This window comes from Anomalospiza imberbis, chromosome 2 (assembly GCF_031753505.1).
Source record: "Anomalospiza imberbis isolate Cuckoo-Finch-1a 21T00152 chromosome 2, ASM3175350v1, whole genome shotgun sequence".
In the NCBI taxonomy this organism is placed as follows: domain Eukaryota; kingdom Metazoa; phylum Chordata; class Aves; order Passeriformes; family Viduidae; genus Anomalospiza; species Anomalospiza imberbis.
This window is the reverse complement of record NC_089682.1, coordinates 58556498-58584484: the sequence shown is the minus strand read 5'-3', so window position 1 is coordinate 58584484 and position 27987 is coordinate 58556498. Positions and strand designations below refer to the sequence as shown.

At 38.6% G+C, this 27987-nt stretch overlaps 2 protein-coding genes and 1 long non-coding RNA gene across 8 annotated transcripts in view; 1 reads left to right on the top strand and 2 right to left on the bottom strand.

The window, feature by feature from the left end:
* The window catches only part of TNFRSF19 (TNF receptor superfamily member 19), a 57892-nt gene extending 51601 nt beyond the window's left edge, over nucleotides 1-6291 (top strand). For 4 of the 5 annotated variants that reach the window (XM_068181275.1, XM_068181273.1, XM_068181277.1 and 1 more), the window contains 2 exons: nucleotides 1221-1621; nucleotides 4037-6291. In XM_068181275.1, the coding sequence (XP_068037376.1) occupies nucleotides 1221-1614 (394 nt within the window). In that variant the 3' untranslated portion in view covers nucleotides 1615-1621; nucleotides 4037-6291. The remainder of the gene's footprint in view (nucleotides 1-1220; nucleotides 1622-4036) is intronic. The other variant, XR_010996296.1, reaches the window with a different exon arrangement.
* Nucleotides 1416-7419, bottom strand: LOC137468991 (uncharacterized). The gene is made up of 2 exons (XR_010996297.1): nucleotides 7155-7419; nucleotides 1416-4243 (listed from the first exon to the last, which is right to left on the bottom strand). It is a non-coding gene; the product is annotated as an uncharacterized lncRNA (long non-coding RNA).
* Nucleotides 7420-20939: 13520 nt separating this feature from the next.
* The window catches only part of MIPEP (mitochondrial intermediate peptidase), a 66620-nt gene continuing 59572 nt past the window's right edge, over nucleotides 20940-27987 (bottom strand). For both annotated transcript variants that reach the window (XM_068181270.1, XM_068181271.1), the window contains exons 18-19: nucleotides 27910-27983; nucleotides 20940-21178 (exon numbers count right to left, since the gene is read on the bottom strand). In XM_068181270.1, coding sequence (XP_068037371.1) covers nucleotides 21084-21178; nucleotides 27910-27983 — 169 coding nt within the window. In that variant the 3' untranslated portion in view covers nucleotides 20940-21083. The remainder of the gene's footprint in view (nucleotides 21179-27909; nucleotides 27984-27987) is intronic.

The window sequence follows — 27987 nt, the reverse complement described above, 5'->3', positions numbered from 1 at the left end:
GAGGAATCTTTTGGTTAAGGCTTTTAAAATAACTGTAATATTCATGCTATGTGGACATCAAAGATCCTGTGGTTCCTTCCAGTAGAAATGGAGCTTGTGCCAATTTCCTTTGCCAGAATAATGTATTTCCTTCAATTGTGGTGCAATGTCCTGACTTTTGGCCTCATCTCTGCAAATTCTTTGTGTGTATATCAAAGCTATTAAAGCATCATGTTTTGGAAATGAGTAAGGCTTCTTAAAAATTGTTCTAGGCATGTTAATATTTTGTCTCACTGCATATCAGACTTAATATAGCCTTTGCATTTTTAAAAATCTGTAGAAGGTTTTTGGAAGTAAAACATATTGGCATAACTTCCTGGTTTTGTTAATACTTATTTTGGTGTATGTATAGTGAAAACCACTACTGGACTTCCAACAGTGTTTAGCAAATGTCACTATTATGATGCACTTTAAATAAACTTGAGGTAGATAATACTGAGTTTCCACTTCTACTTTCTTCCATTTTCTATCAAATAAAAATAATGCTTGCTCTTCTTTAACATTATGTCCTTTACATGCAAAAGAGAATAGAAGAAAAACTTTTCACATTTTGAAGGCTAGACAGAACAAATTGAAAAATCTAAAGTGAATGCGTTATCAGGTTTAAAGCAAACATGAAGTTTCAAGAAGCCTTGTTGCCTATTCCATTCTCCCAGTCAGAAGCCATTGTACTTCTTTTACTTTCATTAGATTTTTGTCTATCTACAGTTTGAGGGAGGGAAAAAACCAAACCCCTCCCCCAGTGTTGAAGATGCTAGACTCTGCCCAACCATCTTTGTTGCTGCACTTTAAGCCTGTTACATCTTGTCTTTATACTCCCCTATCAATGCACTGAGAAAAAAGAAAATCCTTCTTTTTTGTGATAGTGTTTATATCTGAACACTACTATAGTATTTTTTGTTATGTTTCTGACCCTAAACAACCCCAACTGTAGTTCATGTTTTGTGGAATCCTGGATTCACCGTCCGAAGTAGTGTTCACCAGAGCTTTTGTCATTTCTAGCCAAGGAACAAACTGTATCCTTCTCAATAGAATTAGTTTGCACAGGATGTCTCTAGAGTATTAATATAACCCTGTTAAACCTCCTTGAAATACCTATAATTACAAATTATCAGTAATTAAAATACTGATAATATTTTCTGGAATGCTTTGTAAACCATGTGCCTTTTATCCTTCTGCAGAGCTTCTGATTCAGTTGGAGAAATGATTCCTGCTTTCCTTGGTTCTCTTTCACATTCTACTTCTGGAGACATTCCAGATGCTTGGCCTCTTATGCAAAACTCAGCTTGTTGTGACAGCATTTCTATCTGTGAATCATATTCAGAACTGGCTGGAGGATCTGCAAAATCCTGCAGCCCTGAGACTGAAAATGCAGCTGCCGTTGAATTGGATAATAACCAGGAACCAAGTGAAGTACTTATTTCAGCTGAGTCTCTTGACGGAAAGGTTGCAAAGTCCTTTGAAATCTCCGAACACAGAACATGCACAGAAGTTTCATCACTTCAGAACTCGGGGACTGCTGAAGGCCAGCCAAAGACAAAGTGTAATGGAACAACAAATGACTCTACAGACTGATAAAGAGGTAAAAAACATAACTACAAAGGAATGAGAATAAGTGCTCCAGGCATGTAAAGGTAGATAAATATAGAATTGCAAGAAGTTCTAGGGTTATATTTCTTCATAGGTTACACCTAGCTATTGCTGAAATAAATGAAACCTCTACAAGAGATCCAGCAGTTTCACGTTTTTAAATCATTAACTACATTTGAAAGGTGTAATTACGTAAGCTGTGGTGTTGAAATATTATTCAGAATACAGGAGTAAGTCTGTACATCAGTCAGCTTTTATCAAGGATAACTTTTTCATTAAATTTCAAGAGAAAAATTCAGTTTCATAGCCTTGTGACCAAATCATTGTGTGAGGGTAGCCTTTGTTTATGAGTGAGAACTGAAGAATTGGCTTTGCTTATTGCAAATAAAGCATACAAGACATACAGGTGTTCATCTAAAAATATTTAGGAAGCCTTTCTGTAGAGTCATTGCAGTAGTACTAGAAACACAAGAGAATCTCAAATGCCTTATAAAGCCATTTATATTCCCATGTCATCAGATAAAACATAAATTAGTCTATCAAATGCAACTTTATCTATAAAAGCTCAGAGAAAATGCAGGTCTGAGGTCAAAATACAAAGAGGTGATAAACAATTGTCTCAACTATGTAACAATGGAACTGTTGCAAAAAGTCACACTGCTTCCTCATTATATCTTTTTGAATATTAGCTGTGCTCCATATTTTTAAAATGGAATTTTCTACTTTTGGAAGTAATCTGGAGCCTCAAATAACTAATCTGTGAAAGGATCCCAAATTATGGCCTATGTTAGGATGGCAAATGGTGTTGTTACTCCAGGCTTATGCTGGCTGTGGCTGGAAAGGTGAAACAGTCTCCTGTGCATGAACTCAGAGGCAGGAACACAAGAAGTTGCCATAATATTAATAATGCACCAAACTTAATTAAGAAAATTATGCTATCTGTAATTATGAAAATTTTGGGCCATCTGCAGAAGTAAACCTGCATTCCTTTGATCCTCTTCCATTTGGTTTGCATTAACACTTTTGTCTTATTCCTAAATATGAAGTAGAAAGTAGTTAGTATTTAGTAAAAATCACACATATTCTGAAAGCATGCAAGACCAGTAGTTTCTTTGTAAATCCAGCCTTAATTGTTTAGGTGACATTGTCAAGAGGAGGAAAGGGAAGGGAACTGACTGTTAAATCAATAGTTTTGCCATTGACTTCAATGGAACTTGTCACCCTGAAAATCTGCTGTGTCGCTGACAACATCAGCCTTATCTAGGTGGCACATATTTCTCTCAATGTATTATTTACAGAGGAAAGTTTTGTATGTAACAATGCTGGGCACTACCTGCCCATGTGTCACATTGCAGCACTAACAAGTTTTATTTTTGTGTATGCCCAACATCATTTGGTGACAGTCGTATTCTGTAGCTGTGTGTAGGAGGGGACAGTGACATGGGTACGACTGCAGATCTCAGCACTGATAGTTCCCAGCAGTTCTTGATGTTTTAAGGGAATGCATTTCCGTATTAACAAGATTTTAAAAATCAGAAATTTGTGGGTGTTTTCCCACCATGCATCAACTTCAGAGGTATGCAATTAATATTATTTAAGAGTTTTCTTAGATCAAAAGAACCACAGGATTTCAAAATATGACTACAAAAATTAGCTTTTATTTCACTATACTCGTTACAGTGTATGAACTGTAAATTTTCTTATTGATTCCTATGTGTATGGAGACAGCTTTTCCAGCATCTCAAAATGCGGTATGCTTTGATAGTTTTCTGCTGTCCTCTATTACTACTGAGATTTGTGTATACTTTTGAATAATCAAGGTCTTCAGGAGGGTTAAGTTTTTCTTCATTTTTTTTCCTATAATAGACCCTACTGATTCATTTTGTACAATTTCTCCCCATTCAGGCTCTACAGTGTGTCATTATGTGTGCATTTTTGGCAGAGAAATTTCAGTAGTGTTCACGGGACAGGACCAGGACTAGACTTACTTGAGATGCATTTTCAGGATGAACACTGGTCAGCTGTACAACTCCAAGACAATTATTTCGTCTCAGTCTATAGCACTTTTTCCCATCTGCTCTTCATCTTTCCTGTCTTTTTGAAATATTTTGAGGCAAGGATGGTCATTGTACTGCCTGAGGATGTATTACAGTCTTGCATAGTTTAATGTTTTATTGTTACATTTCAAAAAAATAACATAAAATCAGAATATAGCGTATTTTATATATGTACACATAAGTCTAAGCTTTTTACTGTGGGTTTTAATACAGTTTTAATCTTCAGGTTTAGGTGAATTTTATAGCAGGCAGTAAGTATACCTCTACTCTTTTAGTGTTTAGTCAAATATAGGAGTACATACAGGTTTCTTATGAATTTATGTAACCACTCTTCTGCCACTTTCTTTTAGGGACTGGAGCTGTTTCTCTCAGCAGGAAAGCTGAATGCTTCCCTTACACTCCTCTGCTGATTCTCATCAAACATAGTCTAGTCTTCAGTGTTGCATGGTTTCCAATCCATCTGGAAAAAAAATGGCATCATTTCACACCTTCTGAGCAGTTGTGTCTGAGCTGTAAGAGCTGTGAAGTTAAACTTCAAGAAGCATCCTATGAGGACCCTGAAAGTGGATTTATGACCTTTTAATCTCTATTTCCTCAGAGTCTCAAAACATCTGATGGAGTGAGCTTAATAGTATATGTAAATACAGTAAGAAATAAAAATATTTCAGTGTGTTTGGGGGGGGGTCTCAAATATGGCTACAGGTCAGAAGATGTGGGACAACATGGTGCCAGTTACTCTGCCTGCAGACTTGTGCATGCATTAGGATTTTTCTTCTGCTGGTTCTAATTTTAAATAGTATTCCTGCTATTGAAGGACGAAAAAAAATCCATTTATGTTTATAAAAGGATCGCCTATTAATAAAATGAAGCTTTTATTATGTATTACATTATAGTCAATAAGCTAGTTTGGGGAGTTAGAGAATTAGCATGTTACAGTATGTGTGGTTGAAGTCCCCTCCATCTAATTATTACATTTTTGTGAGGTGGCATTGTTCTGTTAAGTGTAGCAGGAGATTAGCTTTAAATTAGATTTAGTTTAATGAAGGTCAGACATATAGATAAGGACATTTAATTAGTGGTCTCAATATTGGAATATAACGCTTCTTGTTATAGCATATAATTTTGAATGTTGAAATAATTGTAATCAGCTGTCAAATCAAAATGTCAGACTATAGCAGGTGTGCCATGAAATTATTTATGCAGTGAGACTGTTACCAAGATTTTTTATTAATGCATTATTTTTAAGGGTCAAGCTGTGTGGTGAACTAACTCATTCATTTAGGAGTCACTTTCAATCAAGACCCTCTGTCCTTCTTACTGTAGTACTGCATCAATTCAAATTTTCCACACAAAACATACGAAGTGGTTTGCTTTATCACATCCCTTAATATCATTTTTTCAGCAATTTTCATCCCTAAAATAGTTTTTGCTTCTGTTGATAATGCCAGTAAACCTTCACTGATTCATGACACTCAACAGGCTCACACTTGTCTGTGGTGAACTCTAGCAATTATTCCTTAAAGTACCCAATGTGCCTTGACTAAAGCAAAGCAATCCACAAAACAGATGCCAACAAATTGGCAATAAGTATTACTCATCTTTCCACACATGGTTTGTGTGGCAATGGAAATGTTGAGACAGTATTCAGAATCCATTATGGAAAAAGACTTTTGCTTTGAAGCACACAGAAGAAGGTTGGACCTGCACAAAAATAGCTAACAACAGTACAGACAGCCATGGCAGAGAGATGCTCCAGCTCTTCACCAGTGAGATTATTCATTTGTGTAAAAGCCATGAATAACACTTCCCAAATTCATGCCAAATTGAACAAGTTACCCAAGTGATTTTTTGCTGTTGTTGGGTTTGGTGTTTTAAGTAGTAGATACCACCTTTTGGTCACTGATAGAATAATAAGCAGTTATACAGTACAATTACTCAGATAAATACTTTCACATATATATATATATAAATATGAGTAGTTTTGAATAATTTCTTTGTATACTTTCATACATTTAAGAAGTTACAAAACATTATTTTTCACTACATGTGCATGAAGAGATGTGTGCTTCTTTGTATATACTTTGTAAATAGAAAAAAAAAATCCAATGTGCATTTCAGTATATGGCAAAATATTTCCAGAACATATGGAGATTTAATTTTTCACTAATAACAGTTCTTGAAAAAGCAACATTCAAATATTTTGCCAGCATCTACCACAGTGTGTTTTCCCATTGGAATTTAAACTTTGTATAATTGGTTTTATCCAGCAACCCTAGAGAAAGAATTTTTTTTTTTAATGAGTGAAAGCTTGATAGCAAACTGGGAGGAAAAAATTGAGTGTTTTTTTAGATATATGTGTATATTTTGTATATACTTTTTTCCTTAATTTAACCAAACTGGTCTTTTGTATATTGCCTGTGGCAAGCAATGTTGTACGTGCCAATAGAAAACGTCCACTATCACTGCATTTAGACTGCCCACATGTCACGTCTAGGGACTTACAGTGCTGTTTTAAATACTCCTTTAACAAATGTAAATTAAAACCTTGTATAAATTGTTTTGTAATACTTTTTCTACTTGTGAATAAAATGTTACATGAACCAGTCTTGGTTTATTGACCTCAAATTAAAATAGCTTTCCTTACAAATTTAGTGATGAATTTTTCTAATTATTTTAGAATTCCATAATGGGGTAATTATACTAAGGTTCTGGTAGAATTTGGTGTGTCTTTATCTTAAGATGTTTGCAGTTTAGCAGTAACATCATTCTTCAAGCAGGAGGACCCTGAAGAAGCAGTAAATTAACATCAATGCTTAAAATCATAGTGCTTCTAAACTGTTTAAAAATTCTGTTTCTCAAGTAAGGGGGGGAAAAAGAGGTGGGGGAAAAAAGTGAGATTGCTGTCTTTACAATGTCTTAGAGAAGAGAACCTGGTGCTCCACACCACTAGGTTGTTTCAGACAAGACAGATAAGCAAATAATGAGAGGATCTGTATTTTTGAAGCAGGATTGGAGTCGTGGCCCCAATTTAATTGATTAAGAAAGGAATGGTAGAAGACTGAGAAGAAAGAGTGATTTGATAATGGCACAAAATTGGTCCTTATGAGAAAGCCATAAGCAGTAACTGGTAACAGAATCCAGATAGGGATTGCAGATAACATAAAGCCAGGGTGCTTGTGCTGGAGTGTGTGATTTTTTGGGGGAAATTTGGAGGAGACTCAAAAGCAGCTCTGTCCCTGTCTCTGGTTTAGTTGAGCAAATTTCACATTGGTTCTTCTTGGTGTAATGCTGTTATTTCTACATTCTTTGAAGTACATAATTCAGAGCTTAACTGGGGATCTCCTGCCCAGAACAGCAAGGACTCCTTATTACCCCTGTGTCCATGTGCTGCACTCCTGAGCAGTGTTCTACTTGTTTTCTGCTCTGACTGCCACGTGTCCAGCCCACCTGAGTGTCCTTGGCGTTCACCTGGAGGTCTGCAAGTCTGCACAGCAGCACATGGCATATTTGGGAGGTCATTTTGTGCCAAGACAGGGATCTTCATGACTCTCAGTACTGCCAAGATTGCAATGGAGTGCCCCTGGCAAAAATTTTTAAAAATATAATCATTAAACAGGAATTGAAAAACAGATATTTACTCTATCTGGAAACAAAGTACAACTGAGAGCACATGACATACCTGAGCACAAAATTTGAATAGATGCTTGCTCATATCAATTAGTATATAAATGTCATTAACATATAAATGTCATTAACCAGGCTGCAATTTTCCATCTAAGCTTTCCATAAGGTCTACAAAAAAACCCACCCACCCCAAAATCTTTTCCCTGCTTGCATTCTATTCAGTACAACAGTATTTCCTGCCTTTTCTACAAGGTAGACCAAGCCCTTAATCCAGTCCTCCTCATCCTACCAGGAGTTTGAGATCACATGGCTTTTCCCTTTGTTGTGGGCTCTTTGAGGGCCCTTGGTTTGCATTCCTATGAAGTCCCTCCAAGCAACAACCTCCATGCATTAAATTAATCCTCTCGCTGTCTTTGGTGATGGAGGTTTAGATCACTACCTGCAGCACATTCCAGCACAGACACTGCTGCTTTGTTTTGTCCTTTTAAAAAGGGGGATTGAAGGAGGGTGCAGTGTTTTATCACAAATGGAGCGAGCTGAGGCTGGGCACTGCAGAGCAGAGCCACACAATGCACACTTTGTGCTGGCAGGGTGCAATTTAATCCATATTTAGTTTTGGCCTGAGTGATGGTAAAACCCACTTGCTCTTCACATAGCAGCACATGAGCCATTTTGATTATGTCCAATAAGGTAGTGCTTTCAATAGGATAAAAATAATCGTGGGTGGATTTGCTGGGGAGCCTGCTGGTTTCCACAACAGCAGTGAATGATGGGATTAGAGGAAATGTTTTCTAATAGCCAGCTGAAGGAGAGGGTGGCAGATTGGGGGTACACTGAGGCTTCTACACAGCACCACAGCTTCAACAGCAGGGTCAGCCGAGTAGGACTGAGGGGGATTTCCCATCATTTGATTTTCTAAATCCTTATCAGAGTTGGATTTTTTTTTTTTTTTGGTCGATATGACAAAAGGAGATTTGGCTTGTTCAAAAGGTTATAAAAGACATTTTTTTTTAAAGCATTGGTGGAAAAGCAAACAAAAAGAGAAAGCAGCTTTTAGAAAGTGTGTCCCCTGAGCCTCAGTCTTTGCGGAGTTTTCCATTTCTTTTGCCCAGGTTTCAGTCTCAGTTTATGGATGGATAATTCACATGCTATTTAGCATGCAAAAATTCCCTGAAGTATAGCAGCTAATATATCAAAATCTGGTTGTAACCAGCAGTTTAAGGGAGAGCACTGATTTACAGCTTAGAAAAAAATATTAAACCATTGGAATTCCAGAGATCATTTTGATTTGCCCCAGATTTGTATCACACAGTTCAATGGAACATAACAATAAACATATATAAATACAGAATGTGGGCAAAATAATGAACTTGTCTCCTTGCACATGACCTGAGGCAGGGCATTGTCCAGGTCAGTTAGTAATTTTATACCTAAGTCCTTAAACTTGAGGAAATTACAGAACACTGTGGACCAATTCAGGGGAGGCCTGTACACACACCACCCAAGCACTTGTTCTGCATGTGGCAGAGATTACAAAATGAACTGAGAACATTAAAAAATTACTAAAGATTCGGTTTCAGCTTTTTAAAATGCCTTTCAACCCAGGCATCCAAGCACAATAGACATTTCACAGGCCAATATGGGAGCCTTAGGGGGGGGAAGAAATTTGCACACAATAGGTGTTCCACAGACCAATATTTAACAAAATGGTAGCAGCAGAGGTTATTTATTATTAAAATAGGAATGAGAAAAAAATATCTAGCTTTTAGTGCACCAAAAAAGAAAAAAGAGCAAAAGCAGCTATTACATTACAAAACATATATTAAAAGCCAAAGTAAAGCACTAGTCTACAGCCACCTTACTTCTCTAATTTCACACTCACCTAAACACACATAAATTCTGCAGCAGCCCAAAGCAAAATGGGGCAGATCTGGAATCAGCAGAGTAACAGCATTTACCATGCCAGTTTTGTCCATACCTTGCAAATGTGCTTTCTAGCATGTTGATCTTGATTCTAGCAAAGCTGAGTTTAACCTGAAGAAATTCAGCAGCAAGTATCAGCTTGGCCATTAGTTTAGCCATTCGTTGTCTCTCTGTTGCGAGAGAAAAAATAAGGTTTTTGACCAACCTGGTGTTGGCTTATGTTGTTAGATACAACAGTAGTTCTGTTCCTTTATCAGAGTTTCAGCTTTATTAAACTTTTTCCCTAAGGATGTTCAACAACTAAAGCTAAGGGGACACAGCACCAGTGCAACAATGAGAATATCTTTCTGACTGTAATACCAAAACAAACCCATAATATTCCAGCAAATAACACTTGCACTTTGTCAAAATTCATCATATTTTTTTGATATTTTGGGACTACAAAGAGATAAAAAAATCCTTGATTGAAAAAATTTATACACTTTGACAAAATTCTGTGAAAATTTACATAAGGACGTTTTCTCTGGGAAGTTTTGTGCAGCTACTTTCCATGTTAAACCCTCAGTCTAATGAAATCCTCAATTTAAATATACCTTTAAATATACTTCAAACCTTGGAGGATCTGTTGCTTACTCAAGGAGGACCAATCAATTTTTTATGGTCAAGAACTACCTCAAAGTTGTCTTCATACACTGTATTTAAACTGGCAAAACAGATGGTCTCAGGCAGAAGACACACTAAATCCTTTAGGTGATAAAATGCCTATTGTATTGATGGGTTAATAGAAGCAAGCCCTGTGGGTTCAGCCTTCTCATTAATACAATGAGAGAAGCTGTGGGATCTGCAGGGAAGAGCTCAAGAATGCCATAAATCACATCTCCTGCAGCTTTCAACAACAAATAGACAGCGTTGGAGTTTACTCAAGGTGTTGGCAAGTGCTGTAGAGGCAATTCCTGAAAAACATCTGAGTGACAGATGATGTTTCCTAATACACAGAGTGTCACTGAGGAGGGCTTGAGGCATTTACGGCCCAGATGCTTTCTTTTCCTAGAGAAGAAATCTTTTAGTTGCCTTTCTGCAGCGAGGGAACCCTGTGCAGTGGGGGCAGCAGCAACAGCTGCAGGAGGCAGGGGAGAACAGGGAGCAGTGCTGGCATTTCCCACACACACTCTTGAAGCTGATTTCCCTCTGCAAGTCCAGAGGGGCAGACATAAGCTTTAAAGTGCTTGGAAGCCCAAAAATCCCCAAAGATGCAGTATTGCACCTTCTGCAGATGTATCAGTGTTGTAACTGCAGCAGCTGAGAGAGGTAAATAAAAAGCAATTATCATCTGCTAGGTGAGGGGGTGAACCAAAAACAACTAAAAGTTTTGGACTCAAGGCTTCCTTGGATCTGCTTTCTGATGTTTGCTTTTCATCCTATCCAAGGTCTACAGCTGCTGCGGCTCCTCTGAGGATACCCCTGTGGTTCTTACCTGATCTCAGGGAAGAGAAGTTGGCTTTCAGTTCAGCCTTGTTGCACTCCATGCTGTGAGAGCTGGACGCTTTAAATGCCTGACAATCTCTGTTCTTTTCCTAATTGCCTCAGGTTTTGGACAAAACAAAAAAATACTGTATTCAGATTTTGCTTAACTTGCATTACATTTTCTCATGGAAGAAAAAAAACCAAGGCAGATACCCTAATGCCACCAGAATCCTAATGGCCCTGGAATCAGCTACTGCTTCATTGCTGCTACTGCTGCTCTGTCCTCTGGCCCAGTAACCAGGCCAGAAAAAAAAAAAGCAAAAAAACCACATCTTTGACCAGATCAACCCCAACCCACACCAACAACCCATTCTTTAAAAGTCTGCTATTGAACCACTGCCTATGGGTAGTTCAAACAAAAGAAAACGAAAAGGGGGGGGGAAAGAAACAGGAGGAAAAAAATGCATAAAAGTTTTGTACTGGAGAATCATACGACAAAATTCCCACTTGTGTATTAAAAGTTTAGCGAAATAACCCTGGGCTGCATGGGAATACAAGTAGGAAAGAAAACTCTTCTATTCTCTAGAATTACCCTGCCCCTCAAGCATACCAGACATTTTATCTTCTAAGTCTTCATAAGATATCCATTTTGTGAAGAAGACTTGCTGCATTTACCCCTTTTTCTTGACACTGGAGGATTTGTCTTCCCCATCCCCTGCCCCGTGTCAGAGATAGTAACACACTGAAGATTCTTTCCACTCAGGAAAGGAATGTCTCTCTCTCTCTTATCCCCTCTCCTGTTTTATGGCTCTTTCCTACCCTTCTGCCTTATTTATCACTGCTGCAATTGTCAGGTACTTGTTTGCCTGCTTTCCTCCAGGCCTGCTTTTCCCATTCTCCTCAACTGCCTGGTCTGATCTTCCCTTGCCACTGGAAAACAGAATTGGGGTTTTAAATTCATTAATTTGGAAGATGTAACACATGCACAAGGTAAACCTTGCTTTTAGAAAAGCAGAGAGCTCAAATTCAAAGCCAATCTACCCAGGGATTTATTTGGTTGGATTCCTATCTGTGAACAGCTGCTTCAGAAATGGAAGATAATGGTAAAGTGCTTAAAATGGTGATTTTTAAGCACACGCCCTGATCGGGATTTTTCTGCAAGAACCCTCCATGAAAACTAGAGACAAGAGCTGGTCACAGCAGGGAGACAGAGCTATCCATGACAGTATTTAAAAACTGCTGATTAACAGGACTTACCCCCAGGGTAAAAAAATTATCTGTAGAAAAGATTAGGCAGGTCAGCTGGGAAGTGTGATGGTTTAAACTGACTGGGAACACAAAGCTGTCCTCTTTTTTGGCCTGGAACATTCACTTTCTCTTCCCCAAGATAATCTTACCATGAGATACTACAGCAAAACAAATAATCCTTCATATCAGATCTACTTTGCACACCTGGTATTCGACTCAATTTCCTAAATGGGTGAGTCAAAGCAGGTTGGGCTGACCTGTTAGCTAAGACACAGCCGGGCATTCCCTCCTGTGCTCTTAGGCTGGTAGAAAACAGAGTCAATGAGCAAAGGAGTTACAGCAGAAAGGATGACACAGTTAAATTAGTCTCCTGCTTAGAATTGCTAATTATAAATCAGCCCAAATCGCATCCAAGTTATTGGTTATACTTGGTTAAACAGAAATTATTTTAACACTAATGTTTTAAAACACTTCAAAAACTTAAGAACAGCCAGATGGAAGAAGAAAGAATCCAATCTAATTTTGGCCAAAACAGGCAAGAGTTCTCATGGGCACTGGGAGAGGATTCCTGGGCAGGGAAACACCCACTGCCTGCAGGCTCACTGGCAGCACCCCACTCCCACCTCAGACCCTCATCTTTTCAACTTCCCCAGCTACTGATGGTGAACAGGTACAGTGTAAATGATAAAATTATATCTTTTTATATTATGCTGTTACAATCTTTACATTTCTACAGGAAAGAAAACTACAGGGCCCTAAAATGGGGGCTTTCAAGAGCCCCTTCAGCTCTGGCTGATCCAGTCCCTCTGCAGCTCCTCACCTGACCCCTGTGAAGGCAGAAGCGATGCCATGGCCGTGGCTCACAGTAGCTTCTCTCTCTGGCCCTGCAGGTACTTCTGTCTGCAATTAATCCATCAGTTTGTGGTGTGTGGAAGCCCAGATTCAGGACTGTCTGAAGATGTTGCCACTACCATGTGTAAGCTCTTCCAGTGTTCTTCTGGGTAGGGATTTTTTTGCTCCTTTTTTGCTTTAATTAAGCAAAAGTGAAATCTCAAGCTGACCTGGACAAGGAGGGGGATTCCAAACAACACAGTGAGCTGGCGTAGCTGGCAGCCAACTCAGTGCAGCACTGAGGAATAGAAGCCATGGGAAAGTGAAACATATTCATCAGCAGTGCCAAAAAGGAAGAAAATCAAGATGGAAAGCAGGCTGTACAAAACAGATCATAGAAAAGAGTAAAATTTCTATCATGCCGTCTGGGATTGTATGAAGACAGTGACAGTGGGCTCTCTCTCTATGAAAACTGCTGAAAGCAGTTTTTAAGTCTGAGTAAGGTATTCAGGTGATTTATATATTTCCAGTCAAAATAAAAAATCTCAATATTTTCTTGGCAGGCCTCAAGCAAGGTTTAATTCCCTCTTTAGAGCTTTGTGAATTCCTTTTTGAATGAGCACAGCTGTGCCGTACACATTTCAGTTCAAACCAACCCGTAAGAACGCGCTTCCCGACCCCTGCGTTCAGCAAGGCAGCCGAGGATTGACTTGAGTGCCCGCCTGCAGCAGCTTCACCAGGACCATTATGGCTCCCCTAGGACCAGCTTGCTGTAATGGCCTTTAATTACCTCCTCCTTTGCTAGCTGATCCTACCTCACTGGTCTGAGCGTGGAACTCACACCTGGAACTGTAATTTAAATACTGTAAACTTCCAGCTGAGCGCAGTGTGAGCTGAGGGTCACCTTCCCCAGTCCTGATGTTGATAAGAGGTGCACAGCCTCTCTGCTCCAGCCTAAAACCCCAGGTGAATAATGGAAAAGGAAGAGCAAAGCTCAAGGCCCCTGTTTGCTCCAGCAAGTCCTGCACTTCTGAAGTGACCTTTTCCATAGTGTGTGGTGACTGGGATCTGCAGTGGTCTCAGCTGGCACAAAGGCTCCCAACAGAGAAGGAGTTCTAAAAATGGGGGGTTGTAGCTTTTACTGACCCACTTTAATTTGCAAAACTTTTTTTTTTCCAAATAAGGAGAAAAAGCTGGAGTTGAAAGATGGGATGAGAAACAAACATGAATCAGGGAAGAAAGAAAAAAAATACAGGCTATAGCAAGGGAGGCAGAGGTGCCAGACCAGCCGACAGACACTTCTGACAGTCCAAGGGAAAGGCATGGGAAATGGGATAGCTCACAAAGGAAGAAAGTGAATGTCAAATTAGCTATTTCCCTGTACTCAGCCAGCCTACATCAGTTTTTCATGTACATTTGAGACTGTCAGAAACAAACAAAAAAATATATAGAGCTGATTTTCTTGGAAAACAGAGATTACAAACCGAACAGACTATTAAAACCACTTTGTCATGGGAATTTGGCTTAAACACCAGATTAAATCAAAGATAGCTAATTTGATTAAGTAGAACAAGTTATCTAAATCCCTACTTAGGGAAAACACCGCCAGCAATTCAGCACTGCTTTGCAAAAGACCTTCAATGTTAAACAGTTTCAACGAGAGCACACGGCACTTCTCCATGCATGAAGGACACATTTGCTGGGCAGGCTTCAGGGCAAGACAACAAAATAAACTTCCAGGGGATACGAAGAAAATTTGCCATGATGGTGAGGAATCAGGTGGGATCAGAACTTACCTTGTCACCATCAGCTGAGGTTACAGACCCCAGTGGCACTGCCTCTTTCTTGCAATGGTGCCTCCAGTTCTTGGGGAATTCCTTCCCCAACCTCCCTGTGACAGCACAGGGAGAAAAGGCAATATATTTGTGCAAATGAACTGTCACTTCAACTCTCATTTGTAATGAGCAGAGTTTACTCTGGATAGCATGAATCATTTTGATAACGTATATAATTAGTTTTATAGAAGTTTTAGTATGTTATAAAAGCTGCTCTATCACTTGTGTTCCCCCAGGGCTCTCTTATTAAATGATTTTGTTACAACTGTATTCTCCTTGGAAGTGAATTGCAGACAACTGAACACATCTGTATGTCAGAAGCATTGTAAGCCAAGGCATCCAAGGTGATTTTAATGCCTTTTTAATTTCTAACACCCCTGTGAAGAAATGCAGGCATTTGTGGGCTCCAGCCCTATCAGCTGCCCAAGGCTGAAGACACCCTCTGCTTCCAGACTGTCGCTAAGCCACCTCCACACAGCCCCTGGCTGCCCACAGCAGATGCTGCAACTCGCAACCCAGGAGCTGGGATGCTGTCATATGACCTTGGGGGAAAATGCTCAACGGGTATAAATAACACAAGTCTTTAATAACTTCATTTGAGCTACAGAAAGGTATGTTGGATGAGGATTTGTCTCTGTGCAAGGGAGCTGCAAGGTGAGTTAACTGGATTCCATCTTTGTGAGGAAGAAAAGTGGGGCTGGTAGGAGAGTGCACTAAGTGGAACAAGCAAGCCCTTCTGATCTTATACATGTTTTTTATTTCATATGTATTTTAAATACTGAAAGTAGGCTATGATTGAGCCTTGTGGCTACTTCTGAAGAGCACCATTAATGAACAGACTATTTTTAACAACTGCACTGCTAATCTGCTGTGAGTATGCCACAGGAGCTTGATGAGTTTAAGGGCCACTGCAAACATCAGCCAAACACTGGCTTCTGACCAAGAGACAGGCATCTTCAAACACCTACCTGACAAATTATTCATGAGGAGCAGCTGCCTGCAGTGTATTGAGAGCTGCTGTCCTGTGGCCTGTAACCTAAAGGGGCTCATCCACCCCAACTTGGCTCAGCCTGGCAACGCTTCACCTTCTTAGTGGGTCACATTCAGGGCATTTCCCCGAGGTCCAGCTTTCCCACAGCACAGGGAAGGCAGATGAGAAATGCTGCTAGAGCACAATACAATCTCCAGGCTGAATGGGCAGCAGCAGCCGTGGACAGGGTGGGAAGAACCTGCCATGCTGCCATTTTGCTTTTCCTCTGACATGATCACAACCCCTGGGTCAGTCACAGCCCAAAGCATCCCTCGCCTCCTCCTACCATCTAGGTCATGTCCTAGTGCAGCTCTAAGAGCAGGTGGAGATGGGGGCATCTAGAGGTGCCTAAGGAGTGAAGTGAAAGGGTCATAAGGAGTCAGAGGGACAACAGCCAAAAGGCACTTCATAGAACCCAAGATGTCCTGAAGATTAATTAAGATCATCTTCTGTGGCTATTTTAGTATTGTACTACGTGATGCTGTCACTGATGTGTGAACTCAGTCATGTATGACAGGCAGCAAAAGTAAACAATGGTGGCATTTGACAATTGAAAAATTGTGACATTAAAAAAAAAAGTCCAGTACTTTGAGGTGTTCTGAACAGAAACCAGGGCTCCTGACACTTCTATTACAGCCATCTGTACTCTCTCTCTAGTTACTGGAGCAACAAAAGGCACATATAAGAGCTGGTTCAACCCCATCCTTAGATTGGTAGGATATATTCCATTTTGAAGATGTCTGTTTCTTCTCATAAAGAGTGAATGCTGCCAGAATGGCAAGTTTTAGCCACTTACAAGCTGCCTTAGAAGCTACTGGCTCTTTGGCAACTGCAGCAAGAGGCATCCCACTCCCTTCCCTCTGTGCTTTTAAATCTACACAGCAGCAGAGCACCAACCAGTCATCCTGTCAGATCTGTATCGCCACTTTGCTTCTGGTTTAAGTAGTTTGTCTCCAGGAGATTTTCTGGATACTTCCTCCAAACAAGAAGTCGTAATGATTTCCTACACCCGTGCAGCTCCACATGCCAGCTGTTGAGAAGCAGCCGCAGCGGACTTGAAAATAAACAAATCTCAGCCCGGGGAAGATCAGAAGCACCGACAGACAGCCCTACTGGTGCTGATTTATACTTCCTTATCTTTTATCTCCTTCCCTCTCCTCCCCAAGCACACTAGCTGCTCTCCCACGGTCCTTCTCCCAGGGAAATCTATGTGCTTGCTTTCTGCTATTGTGCATCTTCAAGTCTCAAGTTCTTTAACTCTTGAATTCTTTCTAATTTTAATGTAATACTCCCCTTTTGGTACACTGCAAACCTGCTTGGGCAAAGTGCCAATTTGAACTTGTTCACAAGAGCACACAAATCCCTGGCTCTGGGAACACAAAATCTCCAATACTTTGCCCAGAAGCAATCTGAAATAGCAGACACACAGTGCCTCCCACTTCAGAGCAAGCAGAGGAGGTGCTTTGGCTGGCACTGCTTTTCCAGCTCTCGACGGAAGACAAGGGGAAGGCACCAGCACGACAGTTATCCAGCAAGCACAGACTTGCTACCCTTGTAGAAAAACCTCCTTCTAAAGACACTCTGCTCACTCACAGCTTGTTGGACCACAAAAGGTGGCTCTGCCCTGGTGTAACAGAGGCTACAGGGCTTCTCTGAATTAATCTGAATTAGGGCAAGTTTTTCAGAAAACAGTCCAGTTCTGATGTACATTTCTGTTGCTGATCAGTCAAACCCAGCTCTTCTCATATGTTGTCCCTGCTGCCAATATATAAACTAGAAATCAGGTGCAAATTTGTCTGATTTTAGCCACCAGCTCTTGTTAAACACTTGCTTTCAGATCAATGTTCAATCTTTCAAATTTATGCTTCTGTATTATCATTACATTAATTCTTCTGATAGACTACGATGCATATTTTCTAAGCCATCAATATTGCTGTTACAATAATCTCTTCATTTCCATCTTAATGCCATCTATAATAGTAAAATCTCTGATAGAAATTAATTTTTTATTTTGCACAATGATTTATATTGTGACTCGCTGTACAAGCAGCTATTTAACATCTGTAGAAAAGCTTTTATCAGCATATGATATGAATTCTTCCATCTGGCATTCCACTGAACACAAAGCAGAAACATTTTTGAACACCTCTGCCTTTTCTGTTACTGGCAGTGCTGTAATTTCCATTTCAGACTTACTGCAGTGCAAAGAAAGCTCTCATTTTCTCTGCCCAAGCTTTTAACTCAAGAGGTTTTTTTTTGCTTCTGTATCAACCCATTACCATGCCTGGTTTCTAATCTATATTCAATTCTTCCCTGCCTGATTTCCCTTCTCTTCCCTGCCTTCTTAATTGCTGCCTTCTCCTCCTGTTATCTTCTTCAGGGTTTAGAGAACTTCATCCAGCACCAGCTGTATTTATGTCACCTGAAAGCAATTATTACACAATATTTCAGTCTATCTTAAGTGAATCAGAAAAATAATCACATCAAACATTTGAAAAAAACAAAAGCAGCAAAGTTCACACCTCAGACTTTCAAATGTAATCCATCGGTGCTTTTCTGATGTGTTATAATTATGTGTTATTATTTCAGGATTGCATAAGGGTATAATTTCTTCTGAAGATGTTCACTACTTATTTTCCATAGCAGCTAAAATCCAAAACATTGTAAAATTTCAGATTAAAAGCATGATGCTGAGTTACAGTATTATAAAGCAAACTTTTGGATAGCTGGTTCAGCAGCCCCAGTGGGAAGACATGGAATGCTGGAAAAGGATTACAGTGGTTTTTACATTTATGAAGAGTTACACTGCTGGTCACAAGAGAGGTCTCATGTTACTGAGAGTACACATTATTTGCTGGAAAATAAAAGTCTCTTGAAAAGCAGGGGGGAAAAAGGAAAAAGCATCAGACATTTGAACAGCTGGAAGCATTTTCAGAAACTATCAAAAAAAGAGAAAAAATTTAGAATAATATTTCCCCTTCTGTAGTAAGCCTCATGGTGGTGGTATATAATATGTTCCCTAGAGGCTTAATCATGTCTACTGTTGAATCCTCAAAGGTTATTTCATTTAAAAAAATCAGTGGAGTCAACAGAGCTTCTTCATAAAAGAACCTGAAGCTGTCATTCTGAGATCTATTTATTTTTCTACCAGCTCTCATCTTTGTCAGACATCTCACAAGTTATAAATCTGAGCAATAAGCTGCAATCCACCATGCTCTGACAAAAGGCAAGATTTTCTTCCTTTCTTTGTTGATATCTGATTTCATATTAGGAAGATATTGTTTAATGCCACTCTGACAAAACCTTGAAAAGACTGTTGTTTGTAGAAGGATCAAATGAGAGGGTGAATTAAGGAAGTAATAGCAGGCATGAGCATAAAGCAATGGGACTACTACATACCTTTTGAAAGAGTATCTATACGCTAAATCCAATATCACTTGAATTTCTTTCAAATTAAAATGTAGGGGCAATCTCTTAATTGTAAATGCTCTGCTTATTCCACCAATTATGATGCTTTATTTTCTTTACCGCAATGCTTCCAGAGCCGTGTCAGCACGAGGATTTCCGTTTGCTCAGTTCTTTTTGTCACAATGAATCTTTCAACATGTGCCAGCTCCAGATAAACATAATCGCTAGTTTGTTCCAGTACAAAACCCAGGCAACAAACAATGAGAGGCTCCCTTAGCAACACCCTTGAATTCCCTTTGAAATACACTTCCATTAAATACCCCACTATGGGTTGTTAAATTTACATTCATCAGCTATTGTATACTTTACAGGCCTTCCCATCTTCACAACGTGGTTCTACTCACACCTAAACTGACACTTACTTTGGGGGTTTTTTAATGACTTTACTTGCAGCAAAATGCCCACCTAGTTTGCTAAGCAAAACTAGGTGGCAAAATTCATTCTTTCCTCACAGGGACCAACTGCAGACACACAGTGGAGTCAGTCAGTGGTACAAGAAATAAGCCTAGTTGTGGGACAAGTCTGAAAATGCACTATGGTTTAACCAAAGCATCTAAAAATGTCTAAACCCAGCTCCACCAGAATGACAGTGCTACTCACACAAGACAATTTCCACCTTGCAAAAAAGCATGGCAATGAAAAAAATAGGGTAAAATATCAAACAATACCTTTTTGCACAGATTCTGCTAAAGAGGGTAAATAATCCAATCAGCTCTCACTCTTATTTATCCCTTCCCAAACACCCACTTTTTCTGGCTGGGTTCTTTTACCTTGACTTGATTCTCTCTCAGTTATTTGTCCACATCTCTCAGCTTTGGTTTTCTTCCTCTCTTGCTTCTTTCACTGTATTTCCACTGAACAGAACACTTACAATAGGTTTTTTAACAAGCTACAGAGGACCTCTAAACAAGGCCATTCCTACAGAAAAAAATCACCAGTTTTTTTTTAGTGGGTATTTTTTTGGTTTTTTTTGTGGGTTGTTTTTTTTTTTTAGTAATTTTTTTTGGTTGGTTTTTGTTTGTTTGTTTTGTGGTTGGTTGTTTTTTTTTTTCCAAAACACCCTCAAATACCATTTCGTAATTTATTTAGAGGGAAGAAGAAAAACCAACAGATAACATTCCCTTTGTTCATCATCCACTATATAATATGCAACCATACCAAACTGCTCCAATCCATCCTGGAAAAACATTTTTGTTCTGAATTATTTTGTTTCCCCTCCAAAACCCACCCTCTTGTACTTTAAACAGTTCCCCAAACTCGTCCATTCATCACTAAAAGGAAACTCCATATGAACAAACATGCAGGGACCAGATCATCTGTATGGTACCTATTTTACTCCTCTGTCTCTCTTATGTGTTGCAACATAGCTCTTTCCTCCTCACCTAAAATTTTCCATTACAGACCAGGAGGACCACAGATTTACCTCTCCCATCTTCCTCTTCCCTATCTCAAATACAGCTCCTAGTTTCTTTCTTTCTAATTTTCCCTTTGTTTCAAACACAATTTGCTCTTCAGAAGTGCAGAACTCCTACAAAATATATGGTTAAACAAAGCTAAATAAAAGCCATGAGCATGTGAGAAAGACCTGTGTGAGCAGTTCTGGACCATAACATCAAGAGATAAACCCTAACAGTGAATCAATGCATGTACCAAAAGACCTTTCAAACCCCTCCAAGTCACCCTGAAGTTGAGTTCAATTCCCATTTACTCTCTTCCAACAAGATCAAATTTTCTAACAGACCATGCTAGAGGATTTGTTCTCCCAAATTCCATGCTTAATCTCCTATGCAATGGAAAACAGTCATCTTCATAAATGAAAACAGGTGATCCAATGAAAGCATTTATTACCATTCCACCGACATGAACAGTCAAACTCTAAAAGTGTTCACCAAAAAGCAAAACCAGTCACAACAATATTTTATCCACAATTATGAAGACATACGCAATCTTCCCTAAAAGAATTCAGTTCTGTTCTTATGAGTCCATGATAAATGTTTCAAAGTCATGGTCTAAGTCTGAAACAAGGGCATCCACAAAATCTTCAACTGAAAGGGATTTCTGCAGCATACCTACAAAAAAGCAAGACAAGACACTCTTCATCAGGATGTTATGACCTTGACAGCTTTGTCAGTGATAGCACTTACTGCTAACTAACTTTTAATGTTGCTACACAACAGAAATAGCTATCAGATTTCTTTGTCAAGAAAAAAAGTAAAATTATAGTGTAGACAGATTATTTAATTTCTTCAAGATACCTGTTACACATTTTCACAGAATTGACAGGTTTCAAGGCCGTTAACTGATTTTTGTCATTAAGACCTTGTTTAAGCAGGGAATTATATCTGTTTTAAAGCAATGTAACTGCAGACTCAGTCATTCCTTAATGACTGAAACAAATTAGTGATTGAGCAGGTATATAAATCCTTATCTGCTAAGTCTCAGTTCTGACCAAGCCAGAAAAAAATGCATTTTCTCAAAGCATTACACATACCTTAGAACCATTTAATTTAGCATTTAAAATACAGCTATATCTGGAATTTTTGACAAGGCACAAGACATAAACAAAAGCATTTTTAATATACTGCAGTTTTAGTTTTGCTTTTTTTACAGTACTAGGACTTACCTTTCCTTAAGAACTTAAATTACTGCATCTGCTAGCTGTAGCACTTGGCTACAACCATAACAGACAAGAAAATTAGCATCATGAATCAGAATTAGAATCATGCCCAAGTACTTTGTCAAGTAATTCTACAAACAGAGAAGGTAAAATTTCACCCCTTCCTCTCCAGAATCCAAATTTTTAGATGGCATGAGAATATATCCTTTAAATTATTTTCAGATGTTTCTTTGTACTTAACATCACATTCAGTTGGTCTTTTAACTGTTATTAACATTTTCAAGATTGCACATGAAAATTTACTGCATAACTTGTACCACAAAAAAAAACTAAAAAAAAAAAAACCACCAAAACAAAACCAAAAACCAACAGTATAACTGTCAAATAATGTAAAATTTAATCTTTGTATTTCTTTGAAGTGATCTTTCTGGAATCTGCCAATGTAAATATAACCTTGTTCTACCCTTTCTGATCGGTGTACCTACTGAACATAAATTTATATTCTTTCACATCCTCAACAATATTTGCTTTTGGTGGAAATTATAATTGCATGCTGCTAAAATACTATAATCTTTTACTATAACACAATGATTCAAAACCCATCAGGAAACAGGCCAGCTCAAAGTAAATTGATGTGAGCAGCCAAAAAGAATTTTCTCACTAAGACCTTACAGAATTCCATTTCAATCTGATTTAAACACATGTTACAAGTGTCAACACAAACTGCCATGGCCCAGTAGATTAATAGCAAGCACTAAAAGGAAAACAAATCTCACACTATATATAGATTGACTAAAATGCTGTTAAATGAAGTTTGCATCAAGCTATTTTCAAAATGAAAGAACAGAATTAATTTTCCAAGTACTTGGTAAACTTGTCATCTACTCTAATGTTAGAAAAATCATGGTGGAATTATGAAAAATGAAAGTTCACAATGAAAAATGGCTTGCTATGTGCTGGGCTGAGAAACAGATGTGTGCAGATACCCAGCTACTGATCTGAGCTCCCCAGAGAGATGTGGCCTCTTGCAGACTCCCTCTCTCAGGTTCCTGGCTGGGGAACACACATATTTGCTCCCTAACAGCCTTGGAAAAATTCCAGTTAATCTCATATTTTCCTGCAGTTTTCGCAGAAGAGGAGAGAGTGCCTTAAGAAGGTGAGAAGGATGGCAGCCCACTGGAACATGTACAGTCATTCCTTTTTCACCAGATATCAGTATGGAGAGATGACTAAAATACTGCACAGATGTTACATAAAGATGGCCATAATAGACATAACCCATTAGCCCCATTATATAAAACTCCCCTTCCAATACTGACTTTATAAAAAACAGCCAGTCTGGATGATGTTCAGCCAATTCTTTGACACACTAACGATTACTCTGCCAATTATCAATACATTGGAAAAAACCAAGAACCAATAGTATAATGATATGCAGAAGAGAATAAACTGAAGCTGGAGTTATCTTCAAGGAGATTTAATCTCCCCTCTTACATAAAAATGGAAAATCATAACAAAAACATTCCAACCTTCAATATTACAAAATGAATAAGAGAAATATAATTAATTACAGTATACTTGGATGTACTTTAGTGCAGCTGAATACAGTCTTATCAAATATCACTCTAAACTTGCTATGTAGGAGATTCTAAAATCATTCTGGCAATGGTGATGTCAACTGATCTCCAATCCAGTAGTTCCAGCTTTTGATAATAAAAACAGATTTCAGATTTTTTGCACTAGTAGTTTGTTGCACTCCTATTTTCCCAACAGTGACATCAAAGGCAGACACCAACAGACTTCACTTTTGCAAAGAAGGGATGAAGAGTAACTGAGGTCATTGCTAAAAAACTCCTACTGCAGTGAAATGTTCATGCCCTCATTAAATAAATAACTACAGATTTTAGAGTAAGACAGCTCCAAAAGAAACAGGTAATGATGGTATTTCTGTGTTTTAACCTCTTACTCTACACTGATGTGCTAAAGAGTGGTCATGTCTCTCTTCAAACCCCATTAAAATATATCAAAGCTAGGTCAGCTTTGATATAGCGTAAGTACTCAGCACTTCAGTCTAAATGATTTAGTAAGATGTCCACAAGGTCTGATGGTTGCAGTTTTCAAATTTAGGAGTGTATTTTAATACATTCAGCCCAACTCCTATTTCAGCTCAGTCTCTCCCAAGCCTAAGGCAACTGCATAGCTTATCTTCACTGCTTTGAAGTTTCTTTCACATTACAGCACTGTGGTTAACCACACCCTTTTGAGAGATGGTTAGCTATAACCTACAATCACTGAAAATTGAGAGAAGAACAAAGCCTGTGGCAAAATTTGGCCTCTGGCCCCCTGGAACACTAATTATTTTGGGTCCATGTAGTTTGAGCTAACATATGTTGCCGTTCCCATCACCTTCTAGGATTTATGCATATTTCTTACACTTTCAAAGAGATGTACAATCATTATCTGAAGATTTTTGCAGCCTCTTCAAATTCTAATTACTCCATGAAGTACAGTCTGAGGCATGGAAAAGCAAATTTTCAAACAGCATTGGAGCAAATGGGTGTTTATTTATACAGACAGTTGGTTTGGTTACCATGTAGGCACAGAGCTGAGTATGACTGTCTGCAATGTAATACAGCATCAACAAAGCAAGAATGCAACCTCACACGGAGTTCTTCAGAAGCCCCAAAGGCAATGTGACTGCACCAAGGCTGCAGAAGTCTACTCCATGCTCTTAGTTCCCAAAACATCCAACCCAGTACTTTTCACACTGCAATTCACTTTCTGCCTATGCACCTGGGTTTCTTTCCAGTCAGAGAGTGCCAAGGGAGAGAGGGAGGAATGGTGCACACCTGAATCTTGTTCAGACCTGCAACCAGCACACAACTGGACCTGGAAGGGACACCTGGGTTATATAACTTTAAAGGAATTTGGAATCCCTAATGCCACGTAGTCCTAGGAAGCAGAAAATCTGCAAGAGCCATGTAGTCGACACAAAATGACAGAGGAATCAAGTTCTTCTCAAAATGTATTTTTTCCCTAAGGAAAAATTAAAAAGAAAATAAGCCTCTCGGACAAAACACTGTCCACCCATTTTCAATTGCTCCTGATATCCATATTTGTGACTACTTCTATATTTCATTGACTATCAAGGGGGTAAGATAAAATGGGTCATTTCAGAAAATGTTTAAAAAGTTTTCAAAAAACCTCTATGATTTTGTTTTTTTTTAAAGGAAACAAATACCAAGAGAATCAAATGGAAACAACAACAACAACAAAAAGTATATTGTGTTTCCTAATTAAAAACTAGTTCAAACAGGAATCTTGTCAGCAACTCCACAGGTCAGATCCTTTCTCTTTCCTAATCAGTACATCTATGGAATCATATTGGAGAAAGATGAAAAGCTAGGGTCATATCCAAATACAAAAGAAAAACAATAGACAGCTTCTGAGAAGAAAATCATAAAGAAACTGCATAAATGAAATGTGCTTGTGAAGTAACCTGCTATCAAACAGCCAATGAACATGGCTAACTTCCTAATGAGGTATGGAAACACTTCAAGGGTGAGGCTGCAGATGTGCATCCGAAAGCCAGACATGTGCAAGCCCATATAAAAAAAAAAACTGAAATAACAACCTAAAGAACTTTTTGAAATGGGGCACTAGTTAGCACAGATTCTGAACTGTTTCTCTGAAGAGGAGTAAAATCAACAAGCTTTAAAGTAGAATCTGCCTTTAATCAGATATGTTTTGTTATTTGCTATGAGAGCAGAGTTTTGCAACTGATGGAAACCAACAGGAGATGGAAATCAAGTAGTCTGGAATACTGATCATGAAAAAAAAGCAGCAAGAGGAATCAGAAGCTCATTAAACCTAAACAAATTGAACTGTTCCTACTTTTCTCCATAAATTCTCATTTTTTGTCAGAAATACAGACCAATCAAGTACAAATATAACTTTTTTTCATCAGGTGTGTTCTATGATTTAGCTTCCAATGATCCCAAATCAGCAATCAAGTTATTGTCCTGTCAAAACACCTGAGTCGCCCTGATTTATTCTTCAAGGAGTCGTTCAAGCACGTTTGTTACGTTTTTTACTTAACTACTTTTACTGTGTACAAATGAACATCATGATATGCACAAAGAATCTGCTGATGAACACTGGTTATTTTCACGATCTTGAATATCAGTTAGGATTTCTGTATAAACAGTGTAAAAGTGAAATTCAGAATACAAAAGTGGCCAAGGAGATAATCTGAAGCAAGGAAAGTGTATCTTTGATGAAGGAGGATCAGATCATGGTACACTTAAGAAAACTGGGCATAAACAAGTCCAAAGGCCCTGGCAGGATGCACTCCTCAGCACTAAGGGAGCTGGGAAATGGCATTGCTAGGAAACTCTCAGCAATCTATTAAAACAGGAGAGGTACCGTAAGACTGGAAAAAAGCAAAAGTCATGTCTATCTTCAGGAAGAGCAAGCAGTAGAACGCAAGGAACTGAGGCTGGTCCATCTCACTTCAGTACCTAGGAAGGTTCTGAACCAGCTAATCCTGAAAACGGTTTTCAGACTCATTAACAGCAAAATAATCAGGAATAGTCACCATAGATTCACCAAAGGCATGATTAAATAACTTGATAATTTTATATGATGAAATAACTGGCCTGTCCGAAAAGAGGAGAGCAGCACACGTCACCTCTTTGGACCTCAGTGAGCCCTTTGACACTGTCTCCCATAAGATCCTATCACATGCAAAGGGGAAAGCTAGTTTTACTTCCATAGATTTTCTGTAAGACCATCCACAGATGAATTTTGAAACTCCATTTGAATAGTACTTGATTAATGGAAGCACACTGCCAGCAACTTCAACATAGTTTCCAGGACATTTGAGGAAAATTCCATGTTCAGTAAAATAAAGAGTATATCCCAGAAAGAGATCATAAGCATATTTGGTGTTTAAAAACATTTTTTCTTTCTCCTTTTCTTTCTCTTTCTCATACAACTTACAATGCAAAAATTGGATATGCTTGCAAAGATGCACATTCCTGTCTTGCAAATTCTTAATCCACAGTTCTGGGCTACAGTTTTTCAAGGTTACAAACACAAACTCTTCAAGAACAGTAAAGAGAAGTAAGTTTGGGAAGTCATACTGAATGAAAAGTAACCCTGTACATCAGAAACGTAAATAGACAACCTCAAGACTATATAGTTGCTTAATATATGATAAGTCTAAGGATAGCAGAGGTCATGGCCTCAAATATAAACAGATGGGTCAAAGAACTGAAATGCTCCAGTCATGACACTGTGCCAATCTCATGATGAAATACAGACATGTTACCACTGTCTTCCTTATCTGTAGAAAAAAAGTCCCACAAGTTCCAGTCTGCTAAAATGGAGTGAACAGAGGCCAGTGAATTCATATTCATTCTTAATACTAAGAATTTCAGAGAAAATTGAAAGATGTGCCAGGACTTAGCAAGCGCTCACCTTAGGAAGAGCAAAAGTAACGTTTGGCTTGAATTCTGCAACATTACAGAGGAAAGTCTTTACACTGATTTCATAGATTTGAGAAAAAGTCAACAGTATCTCAAACTTGTTTCATTCTCCTGGCATTATTTTTTAACATATGAACACACAGATTATTTTTGCTATGGGTATGAATGATTTTCATAAGTTATTTTCCAGATTCCAAAGGCAAATATGGTAGTGAGATGAATAACGAATTGTGTTTCTTTATTATAGTTGTCAGAGCTGAATTTCATGAAAATGTACATTCAAAGTACTGATACAGCCAAAGATATTTTGATGACACTGAAATGATGTGGCTAAAACAAGTTCAACTTCTCCTATACAAAATAACCAGAGATTTTATAAATTCCATGTATGAAAAAGTTACTACTTTATTGTATCCAATAAATGATGTAATCTATCTTCCTTCAAGTTTATTCTGAATTCTTTAGGCAGCCTTGTAAAAAAAACCTTTCCAACACTTCAGCCCAGCTATCTGTGTGTACACCACAAGGAGTTCTACTGACCATGACACAAAGGTGATGACCAGTCCACTTAAATTTTTCTTTCATAAATCCAGTGAACATCATAATTAAAGTAAAAACACCAAGTTGGGAAATGCAGTTAGTTGAAGTTCCTTCCTTTTACAGCGGAATAGAACAGTTATAATTTATTTCCTACCTTGCACCATCAGCATGGGCTCCTTTCCACCGCCGTGTGCCAGCATCTCTCTACGATAGCGCTCCCCCATTGCCCTGG